General features: G+C 50.6%; 1 protein-coding gene across 4 annotated transcripts in view; it reads left to right on the forward strand.

The window, feature by feature from the left end:
- Positions 1-11,633, forward strand: part of IGSF3 (immunoglobulin superfamily member 3) — a 109,269-nt gene that overhangs the window by 94,049 nt on the left and 3,587 nt on the right. For all 4 annotated transcript variants that reach the window (XM_068910140.1, XM_068910154.1, XM_068910129.1 and 1 more), the window contains 3 exons: positions 5,378-5,788; positions 6,721-7,128; positions 10,490-10,906. In XM_068910140.1, the coding sequence (XP_068766241.1) occupies positions 5,378-5,788; positions 6,721-7,128; positions 10,490-10,906 (1,236 nt within the window). The remainder of the gene's footprint in view (positions 1-5,377; positions 5,789-6,720; positions 7,129-10,489; positions 10,907-11,633) is intronic.

Here is an 11,633-nt window from a genome sequence, read left to right on the forward strand (position 1 = left end):
AACTCTCTTATGTTTTCTTGCTGCCCGCAAGGGAAGATGATGCGAAGAGTCTGAGACAGAGTCTCTTTTTATTGGGGCGTTTTTAGGTATGGATTGCAAAGCACTTCAGTGAAGATAAGTGTTGTAACCCCAGCTAGATGATTAGGAAACAGAGGCAGGGCACCCAAGTGGCTTAACCAGGACAGTGAGTCAGTAAAAAAAAAAAAAAGCTATGTCAGTTGGAAAAAAAAAAAAAAAGGCAGTAAAAAATCATATCACTGCCCCTGCCTCTGTTCTTCTGCTTTGACAGCTAGTTTCCCTCCCCCCCCCCAATATTTGTATAATTGTGCTTATCAAATGCCCAGCTCGAGGAGACTGATTGCCTCTTTGATGGTGTATAGAGTACTGCAGCCATGTATATCAGCAGGTAGAGTGCCCAGCCATATCATGTTGTGCCCTGGTTGTAAGGGGGGTCAGACCCGGCCCCACAGCCCTGAGGGAGAAGCTTTGGGGAGCAGAGGCTGCCGCAGGTTTCCTGAGACAGCGTTTGTCCCTGCGAATGAGTCGGGATGTTTTCCTCAGCCCTGGAATTGATACAAAGGAACCATGATGCTGGAGGGCTGTCAGTTAAGTGAGGTGTCTGTCGGGTGTACGGGCTGGTGAGGGACACCTAACATCTTTGCCAACCTCTCCAGAAAAAGAGGGAGGTAAGGTCCCCAGTGTCCTGGCCCAGTCCCAGCCTGAGTCATTGCCCGTTTAAACTCCCGTAGCTTCCCCAGCAGATTCGGTAGACGTCTGTACTGGTGCAGCAGAGCATCTCTCCACGCCATCGGAGAGCTCATGTTTTCTGTCCCAGTCCCTGCCCGAACACGACTGCGCACTTCCATGCATGCACATGCCCTTCACACATATTGCGTGGCTGGGGCAAGGAAACTGGGCAGGTTTAAAAAGATTATGCGGGATGTAACCATGACTTGTTGCCAGTGTAAACTGAGAGCCTTAACAGAGTACCTGGAGCCAATTACAGTACATCAAGGTACGATATCCTTTCTGCTGGCACCCTCCAGGGAGCCAGGAGACGCTGTGGCAACAGCAGTACGGTTTGCAGATGATATGCACAATAACCTCACCTAGACACACGCACCTGTTTGCCTCACGAAGCAGATGTTCGGGAGCCTGTTAAGAGAGCATCAGTCTCTTGACAGCCTAGCAGAAAATGCTGTGTAACCGTGCCTGTTCACATCACTGCACCCACCAGCTCCAGCTCCGCTGGTTTACAGCGCGCCGCGGCAGCCCTGCCCGGGCACCCCGCAACCCCAGCCCCTGGGGCACGCTGCATCTACGAAATGGGAAGGCCAAGCCCTTGCCTGGCTTTCTGCCCAGGCGAATCCCCAAGGCAGGAGGGGGAGTTCCCCCCTCATGTCAAGAGGGTGTGATTTGGCTGGCTTACTGCCTGGGATGTCAGTCTTGCAATCCTACTCATGCACCAGCAACTACAGTAATTTCCATGTCACGCAGGCATTTTTAAACATGCTTTGCAGGCCGCGCGGGGCATAGCAAGACCCAGCTTTATACTCGAGCAGTCGTACCAGCAGGAACGAAAAGAGGTGAACTCGCTGGTGCTGTGTTGTGCCATTTCCATCGCCCTGGCCCACTAACTTCAGAATTTGTTGGATTTGGTTTTTTAATCGCAATGTTTTTGAGTGCCAAATGAGCCTTTTGGATTGTTTTGCATATCTGTGAATGGTGGCTGATAGTCCCACCTCCCCTGCTCCTGTGGGACAGCAGAAGTGTAAGGATCCCCACAAAGCTTCCTGCCTCTTAACCAGACTGTGGGCAGAGGATCTCTCTCCTGCATTAGAAAGCATGTCAGCCTTTCAGCGTACAGCTGAAGCTGTTTTCTGGTGACCTGTGAGCCTATAGTGTTTCCAAGTCAGCAGTTTTCAGCTTGTGGTCTATGAAAGCCCTGGATTATCCCTAAAGGGTTTTCAAAAGGTGGCTAAGAAAAGCCAGGCTGGCATTGCTAGGTGCACAGTTGCTGCGCAGGAGCGAGCACTTGCACGGGGAAGTGTTTGGTGTTCACAGGTTGGAAAAGACTGAGAATGTCCTGTCCAAATCCATGGGAGAGAAGCGAACGCCACACCTGCGCCTTCCATGGCATGTCTCAATTAGGAAAGTAGGTCATGTTCGCTGAGAAGTTCATTGACAAGGGTGTCATTATATATAGCCGATAGCTGCTAATCTAGACAAAGCTTGGCACACTCGTTACAAATCTGCGCAAGCACGTGCAGTCTAGCAAAAGGAAGACCTGTAATTCCCTGTTAAAGCCTGCTACTCTGCTTGGTAGCAGTAATAGAAGTGATCATCCCCTCAGGATTGGGGTGGGGGAGGCTCTGCAGATACTAGGATGCTGTAGTAGTACAAATTCCTGAATGCTGCCTGCAGTAACTACCAAGAAAGATTTTGGAGGGTACCTGTATGAAATTTAAGATCTCATTTTTGCCAGAGTAAGAAATGGCAAAAATGTCCTCCATCACCCTTACCCCCCCACCCCCCGCCAAAAGGCATCTTCCAAAGTGTTGAGTGGAAGCAGGAAAAGTGCACGTAGGTTGTCTGAATGCCCTGTAACATTAGGGGTGTTGTGGCGTTCGTACACACTGAGAATGGCTGTGCTTACGGTCTGGGAGCATACCCTCACTGCTTCAGTGAAATAAATCCATCGTGTATGAGATGCAGGTCTGTTGCCCAGAACACAGTGCTTAAAAATATCCCCATCCTCCTCGTTTCCATCTCCTGGAGATACGGTAGTGTGGGAAGAACGTGGGGAGGGACTCTCGAATCTCTCGGCAGCTCCAGTCTCTGCATGGCCTGAGCGCGTGTGCGTGTGTATTGATACTGAGCAACCCTGCCACACACGTAGCGTGTGTATATACTGCATTTTAATAGATATAGGCTACTGACTTAACATACACAGTTGCTATAGTAACAGAGGTTTCCGTAGTAACAGTTGCAGAAAATAATCCAGTACCAATTAAAAATAAACTGTTTGGAAAGGGGGAGGGGAGAGAAAGGGAACTGCTGGGAATCACCTTCCCCTTTATTGGTTCATCTCCCAGGGACTCAGAAGATTGATTAAATGCTTGAAATAACCTTTCTTAGCCAACAGTGACCCACGAAGGTGGGACGAGTGAGAATGCAGTGGCTGAGGCTGCTGTCCTCAAGTGAAACAAAGGGGAAGGAGTGTGTCGTGAGGGTGGGAGAACAGGAGAAGTACGAGAGTATGATGCTAAATCTCTCCATTAAGTTGAAGTCCCCAGAGAGGAAGAACAAGGGGCTATTTCTCCTCCTTCCCTCCCTCCTCCTGTCTGCATGCCGTACCCGTAACACCACCGTCCAGTCTATATTAGCATACGGATTAAAGCCACGGGCAATCCAGGCTCCAGGGGAACTTCTAACGTGTTACCCGGATGCCTATCTCAGATGCTGTATTAGAGCAGAAAGTGTAACTGTCAGGGGAGTTTCTCCCCTCCATTTGATGTTGTTTGTGCGTACCTGTTCACTCCCTCAGCCCCTCCACTCATCACTTGCACCGACAGGCATCTGAGACCCTAGAGTCCAGAGGAAGCTGGAAGTAAAACATAATGCAAAGCGAGGAGCCCTTGCCTCAGCAGGAGAGAAGAGACAGCGTTGCTTCCTTGCAAGCGTAGGATGCGTGGGCTGGGTTCTCGGAGTGCGGATCTGCACAGCTCCCCAGCAGGCTGCCACCTTGGGTGCCTTTAGCCCTGCACTCCTGTCATGCTACTCCTGCCAGGAGCGCTTAGGAGGTTTCATTAAGAGATTTATATATAAATTGTCAACAAAATCCCTTCACCCAGCAGCAAGACATGCCCTCTTTTAGAGGGGAACAGCAATGCTTAGGTGCTCATTGTCTGGGCAACAGCAGTGGCGGGTGAAATTCAGAGAGAGTAGGATGCATTGAATTGGAGGAGGACTGTGGCATATGTGTTATGTCTCTTGACTGTTGGAGGTCTACCATTTGTCAGGACCACCCTTTCCTGAATAGTGGCGCTTTCCATTGCAGGTGTGCCAGGAGCTGGCTCGCCCTGACTGCAGTGGGTGAGGAGGGAGGTGCTGCTTGCTGGACACCATCACATATTGTCCCTGTTTCTTGGAAACCCTGAGTGCTCATGCGCTGGCCTGTTTTTGTGTATCTCCTCAGATCCAGTAATATCCTTCTTGCTCAAACCTCACCCTCATCCCTTCTAGCTATCAGATCGGGGTTTCCTGCATTCTCTTGTTCGAGACAAGGTGCTGGTCCCTGCTGTGGTAAGGGAGTTGAAGAAGGAAGATGGTGGCAGAGCTGCTCGGGCAAATAAACGTGTCTGGTCAGAACCAGCTCTGCTCTTCAGGTCTTTAGATTGCAAGACTCCAGGGCATACCAAGTATAAATGTCACACGAGGGCGCTTCATATCCTCCATCTGTAAAAGTGAATGCCTTGGATCAAGGCTCGCTGCAATAGACGCAGCCTAAACATGTGCGTGTTGGAAAGGCTTTATTTCCTGTTCCTGCAAGGAGAGAGAAATTTGAAACTAATTTATTCTGTCTCCCTGCACGGACAAGAACTAATGACACCTCTACGCTGTGTGACCTAGCTACCAGTGTGGGACTGACAGTGACACTTGGGAAGCCGAGAGAGGTGACATGCCTGTGACTTGTCCAAGGTCATGTAGTAAGTCTGCGGCGGAACCAGAGAAAGAGTACTGGACCTGGGTGCAAAGTGCAGAGCAGAGCATGTTTGCTGCTGTTCCTTTCCAGTATGATTATTTTCTTCAGTTGCACTCCTATTTGCTCCCCTAACTACTGTGTGTCCAGAGGTTACAGGTCACTGAGATGACTGGGATATAACAGCAGTAGAGTCATATCTAAGTCACTCTTCCTGGAAATGAGTTTCTGTGGAGTCAGTCAACAGCTCATTGGCCTAAGCTTCATGTGGTGTGGTTTCACTATGGAAAAAAAAAAACCCTAGAAGCCTAGAGGATTGTTGCATCTGAAGAGACTGGAAAACTGAGTTTGGGCGTAACCTTCTTGCTAGATTTGATGCCGTAAACCATGATGAGTTAAGAAAGGGACCCTATCAAAGACGAAAAAGTAAGTCTCTTGCTGAGGGAGCTGGTGGGAAGATCCAGGAGTAGAGGGAAAATGAAAAAAGAGGAGAGATTTGGTAGGAGAACATCTGAACACCCGTGTCCCCAAGGCCCGGTGTAAGTGGGATCCAGGCTAGGGCACCCCTGACTGCAGGTAGGGGAGGACTCCTTGTTTTCCTCCCCGAAACAGGTGAGTTTATTTCTCTGTGCTAATGACCCACCTCTTCTCATCCTTCTCTGTCCCCCCTACCAGTGACCAAGCTGCAAGTGAGCAAGTCGAAGCGGAGCATCACTCTGGTGGAGAACAGGCCTATCCCCCTCAACTGCTCAGTAAAATCTCAGACCAGCCCCGACTCGCACTTTGCTGTGCTGTGGTACGTCCACAAGCCCTCCGACGCTGATGGCAAACTCATCCTGAAGACCACCCACAGCTCAGCCTTCGAGTATGGCACCTACGCGGAAGAAGAGGGGCTGCGGGGCCGGCTGCAGTTTGAGCGGTCAGCATCTGGGGGGCTCTTCAGCCTGACGGTCCAGCGGGCAGAAGTCCGTGACAGCGGCAGCTACTACTGCCACGTGGAGGAGTGGCTGCTCAGCCCTAACCATGCCTGGTACAAGCTGGCGGAGGAGGTGTCGGGGCGAACAGAGGTCACCGTCAAGCAGCCAGGTAGTATGCCCCTCGGTGGCGAGATGCTCCAGGGGAAAACCCTGGGTCCTCTTGGCCCCTGCTGTCTCATACGCACCTCATGGAGCTTGCTGAGCTGTTCTGGGGCAATGAGGATCCTCTGGTGTCCTGCAGGGATTATTGAATGTGGTCCCCAGCCAGTACCTTGGGTATCGCTGTGCCTGGTCACACCACAAGTGCAAAAGGCCTGAGCATGTTGCTCCTTGCCGGTCCCAGCGCTTTACATTTCCATATGCAAATTCCCAGGATGGGCCTGGGACAGCCAGGGAAGGGGAAGCTGTGATTTACCCCCTCCTTTGCATCACCTGCCTCCCTCTGATCAGAAGAACGCCCATTTCTTACTGTAGTGGCCATACCAGGGAAGTCCAAACTGTGCCCCTTAAAATAATCATGAAGGAGTTAGGAGTGTACGACACGTCATTTCACATAAAAGAGCTGATTGCAATCACTCCTAGTGCATCAGTGAAGTTATGGAGCAAAAAACAGGGAGATTCTCAGTGCAGTGATGCACTAGATATGACTTTCCCCTTGACCCTTGTACCACTTCCCTTTTGCAGTTGTGGTTCCCTATAATCAGTTGTCTATTCTCTGCATTATTTTCTTCCCGCTTTTTCCAGCGCAAGAGGGCTTGCTAGTTTGGGTAGGACTGGGCTAGTGCCCAGCCTCAAAAGGAGCACGAGAAAAGACTGAAGTGTGACCTTCCTTTGCAAGGTATCTGTGCATTTAGGACCTCCCAGGTCCTACTAGGAGACCATGGCATTCTTAGTTTCCTGCGCAGAAAGGGGCTTTGTTTGTTACTAGTCTGAGATTTTCAGAAGAGCCTAAAAACCGTAAGCCCATTTTGGGCTTGTGGGGGGACAGAGGACACCTGCACCCCTCAGTCACGTTGTATTTTTAACCACCTTTTTCCTTAGATAACCGCCTGCAGGTAAATCAGACCCACAAGAATGTTACCATCCTGGAGAACCAGTGGGTGACCTTGGAGTGCCTGGTCAGCAGCCGGACCAGCCCCTCGTCCCAGCTCTCTGTCGAGTGGTACATCTGGCGGCCAGGACACCCGGAGAAGGAGGCTGTGGCCCGGCTGAGCCGGCAGAGCATCCTGCGCTATGGGGAGCTGGCGGCATTGGGTGACCTGAGGAACCGGCTACACTTGGAGAGCCCATCCCAGGGCTTGTACCTCCTCACCATCCAGAACGCCACCGTGCGGGACAGTGGGGCCTACGACTGCCGCGTGGAGGAGTGGCTGCAGGACCCTAACGACCGCTGGTACAAGCGGGCAGAGGACCTCTCCGGCATCATCACTCTCACTGTGAAGCAGCCAGGTAACGAGGAGCCGTGGGTCTTGTGCCACAGGCTTTTAAGAAACTCTCTGCTCTCTTTGGTCAACCTTACGATTCACCATCCTTCCTGTGGTCGATGACTGGTCGAGGCAGAGGGCAGGAGTGCGGCAGCTGCAGGCCGTGCTCACACTTAGCTGGGTGTCTTCCTTGCCCCTTCACTCTTCTGGAGGGAGCATGCAGCAGAGCCTGCGAATGCAGCTAGCTGGACGTGGGATTTTAGCAGCATTGGGTCTGTGAATTTTCGTTTTTGTACAGCACTGTTGTCGCTCTTGTTTCAATAAAATAGGCTTCAGCTTCTATTCACTTTTTGATTGAGAACGAGGCAGAAGAAGCTACCTTAGAGTTAAAGGCCTGTGCTTCCCAGTTGTGTACCCAAGAGGCAGGGTCCTTGCAAGGAAAGAAGGTACCAGAGGGGGTTGAGACCTTGTGGTTGTCCAGGCAGCTTCACAAGATGCTGCTCTCCATTCCACAAGGGAAGAGCAGACACAGGGTTTGTAGATCCAGGGCTTCATTTGTGGGTCGGGACAAGGGCTCGGGCTTCTTGATGGAGTGAAAGTTGGTTACGAAGAATCTTCCTCTGTACAGACAAGTGGGTATTTAGGGGCTCCTTGCACCTCCTGGCAAAGTTTGTGGCCACGATCTCACCCATTATAGCAATTCATGCAGCTCCTGCTACATAACAACACTCAAAATATGCTCACATTTTGACGTTGCCTGTGCACAGCAAGACGAGGATCAGAGATCGCTGCAGCCTCAGTTGCTTCTCGTTCTTTACAAGATCCGGTAGAGGAAAAAGTGCCAAAAAAGTTCAAACCAGGAAGAAAATTCCAGCTTCCTCTATTTTAACAGCACAGATGGCAAACTGCAATGGTAATTTACCTTGGGAAATACAGATTCTCCAGTTTTTGAGGCATGTGACTAAAGATTAAATCTCGAAGGAAGACGGTAGGTCAAAGAAAAGTTATGACTTACACTCACTGGGTACCTTTCAGCATTTAAGAAAAAAAAACATTGCAAGTATTTTTGGTGCTTTATGCCTGCCTATGTGAGTGAGGTGTCAGCCTTGTAACTCTGCAATGGAGCTGGCAACATTGCAAGATTTTGGAAAGGTTTTAGTGGTAATTCTTGTAGAGAAGATTTGTGCTGTGAAGGAGAAGCTCTTTCAGGGACAGCACAGCTTTTACCCACAAGGTCTTTGCTCAGGAAACTTTTCTCACTGAGATGGCTTGAGCAGAAGCACCCCAGGGTCTCCAGACAGTAACTGGGTAGCTTGCACGCCTACACAGTTATGAGTTTAACTCTTCAGGCTGAAAATTGCTAGCCCTGATGGACAGAGGATGAAGGCGAAGGGAAATTCCTTTGGTTCATTTTGAGTTGTGGAAGGATGTGGAGTGGGAAGAAGAGGGGGAGTTGGGAGTGCACTAATATAAGATTTTTAAAAAGTGTGTTGTTGTTGTTGTTGTTGTCTTCTTTCATGGCAGCTAGTAACTGAAAAATTACTAAACTTAAAAATAGCATTGTTTGTGACTCATATCTCATTAGTGAGGATCTCTGTACTCATCTTTCATACAATAATCATGAGCAAAGAAAAAAACACTCAACACCTTCAGACTGCAGTCTTTTTGTTTAACTCGCAGAGGTGGGGGAGGTTTTTGTTTGTTTTGACAAGCCATTTCCTTCCTTTCCTCCTTTTTACCTCAGAAGTCCTAGAAATCTGAGGACTTGCCTCATTCCTGTTTCTGTTCAGGAGTCTCTTGAGGAAGATGAGAACTGGAAACACTGCTGTTGTCTACAGTCTTAAGGATTCTGGCCTTGATGAAAGTTTTCTGTGTGGGATCATTTAAAAAGTATAGGAAAACTGCTCTAGTGAAAAAACACAACATCCTCTTCCTTGCAGTTCCTACTGCTGCCCTTTGGAAGGGGACCCTGAAACCTGCTCCTCACGACACCCTGGACCCAGATTCCCCAGCTTTACAGCTAAGGAGATTTGCTGTGCCTGCCAGCCTCAGAGGAGGCTTCTGGATCAACAGAGCCCCAGGGGAAAAGCCCCCTTGTGCTGTAGCTGCTCCCCATGTCCCAGAGAAGGGGAATCCCGGAGAAGAGCCTGCCTCCTTCCTTCCTTCCTTCCTCTCCCCTTCCCTCCCTCCCTCTTTGGGAGCCTGTTGGAGCTGCCCTTCTTCATCCCCGCTCAGAAGACTTCCCTCGACTCCCAGTCTGGTCTCACCTTTCCTGTGTCCTTCATGTGCTCCCTATGGCCTTCAAAAGGCTGCCCAGTCCAAAAATGAGCTTGACGTGACCCCAGGAGCTGACGGCCGCAGTGTTCCCAGTGCCTCCTTTGCGCAGGATGGACATGGTCTGAGGCTGGAAGAGCTGAAAGCACTTGGCAACATGCAGGAATGAGACCAGAGGGGACATTGCTCCCTTTGCTGGAGGGAATCCCAGCTCTCTTTGCTGGAGGATAAAGTGCCTCTTCCTTTGGTGAGCTATTGGCTTGCCCTTCATGCTTAATTCCTGCGTTAGAAGGGGTTTTTTAATCTTTAAATGAAAGCTTAGATCTGGGCTGATTGTAATCTCCAGATTATGTGTTCCCTGGCAATATGATTAAATCAAATGTTAATTGCTCTTGAAGTCAGCCTTTAATCAACTCATCTTGAGTTCTGGCCACTGTATCTCAGTTAGGTAAAAACATCTCTTTAGCCTTGCAGCAACCAACAGAGAAAAAAAGAGAGAGACATTTAGTGTCCTTGCTGCCTGTGTGCTGAGGGCCTCTCTGTGGAGGTTTCCTAATGAACTTCACAAATTGTTGGGAAAAAGTTCTGCCCTCTTCCGACTTAGAGCTTCTGATTCTGAAGACCGCTCTTGTACAGATTAGGAACAAAAATAAACAGAGAGTGAAATGTTGTTTGCTCCGATAGCTAGGGAGTAGTATGTTGGTCCTCTCTGCACGCACTGAACTTTTGTATTTCCTGATATGTTCTTTTAATATATCTAGATGAATTACAGAGACTTTCTCTTTTCATGCAAGTCCATTAGTGCATGCATGCTTCTTGCTAGGAGGCTGCAGCGAAAGTCTGTGTGGGCAGGGTGATAATGTGCAGCAGTGCTAGCTAGTGCTAGTCCTGTTTTGACTCTGAGCCAGATGGAGCATGGTAAGGTGGGGATGCTGGTTCTGTGGGGTTGACCACAGAGGTTCTTGTGGGAGTTGGCGGGCTGCGTCAAGCCTTTGCGTGTTGCTTGGATTGTGCCCAGCATTGGAGATGCGACAGCATGTTTGCGCTGAGGAAGGATAACTTTGAAGATAGTATTTAGCTCTGCGCTCACCTTTTCCCTTTTATTGTCTCAGATCCCACCTTGCAGGTGGACACAGCCACCTCCAACCTGACAGTGCAGGAGAAGGAGTCCTTCCCGCTTGACTGCAGCATCCTGTCCCGCTCCAGCCAGGAGTCCTACTTCGCAGTGGCGTGGTACAACATGCGGGCCAAAGAGGGAGGCGGTCACTCAGAGGAGGAGGAGAGGGAGGCTGTGCTGAGCGTGGGCCCGGATGCCGTGTTCAGCCAGGAGGCTGGCCGCTGGGAGGGCCGGCTGCGCTTCCAGAGGCTCTCGGCAGTGCTCTTCCGGCTGACGGTGCTGCAGGCTGGTGTCGCCGACACTGGCAACTACTCGTGCCGCGTGGAGGAGTGGCTGGCAGACCCCAATGGCGTGTGGTATCGGCTGGCTGAGGAGGAGTCTGGCGCGGTCGCTGTTCATGTGCAGGACGCAGGTGAGAAGAAGTGACGTGCTCTTGAGGGGATGGCTAGTATGTCTTCTGTGTGTGTGAGCGTTCATGATCCCTCCCTGCCCTTTCCCTCTGCAGCCACAGAGCCCACCACTTCAGCACGTGTTCAGAGGCAACCCTGCTGGGTGATGGCCCAGTCATACCCTTTCCGGGCTGGGTTTCAGGTGTTCACCACAATACCTTGTGGTGAACAGCACCAGCTTTCTTGCCTTTTTGGCAGCCAAGGTAGAAAGGCCAAGGAGTAAATGGGATGTGGAGCCTGGATCTGGTCCGCACTGGGGCAGATCTGTGGCTCAGGTGTTTTTTTGGTCAGCTTGCTGGCTCTTAGCCCAGCTCTTGCTCAGGCTTAGAGTATCTGCACTGCGTTTAGCTCTGTGCTTGGGCTGTCTGCCCCAGAGCCTGATTTGTCCAGAATCAGCGGAGGCAAGCGTTACACCGTGCTTAAGTTTAATCTTTTTCTTTGGGAAATGCTCTGGAATTTGACTTAGCTCTGCACATGAGCGCTGGCTTTCATGTCAGCAAGCTGGGCAGAGGGTGAGGCTGGGCTGCTGGTGCCCGTACAGCCACCTCTGCCTTTCCCTTGTGCTGGGAGACTGCAGCATCGTGGCACCTTGATGGATTGCCATGCTCTCCTGCTCTGCTGCTCCTCGGGCACTGTCAGGTTACTAGAGCCTGCGTCCAGGGCAGATTGAAGGGTGAGCTCTGTCTTTAA

Source organism: Struthio camelus, chromosome 1 (genome assembly GCF_040807025.1).
Source record: "Struthio camelus isolate bStrCam1 chromosome 1, bStrCam1.hap1, whole genome shotgun sequence".
Lineage (NCBI taxonomy): Eukaryota > Metazoa > Chordata > Aves > Struthioniformes > Struthionidae > Struthio > Struthio camelus.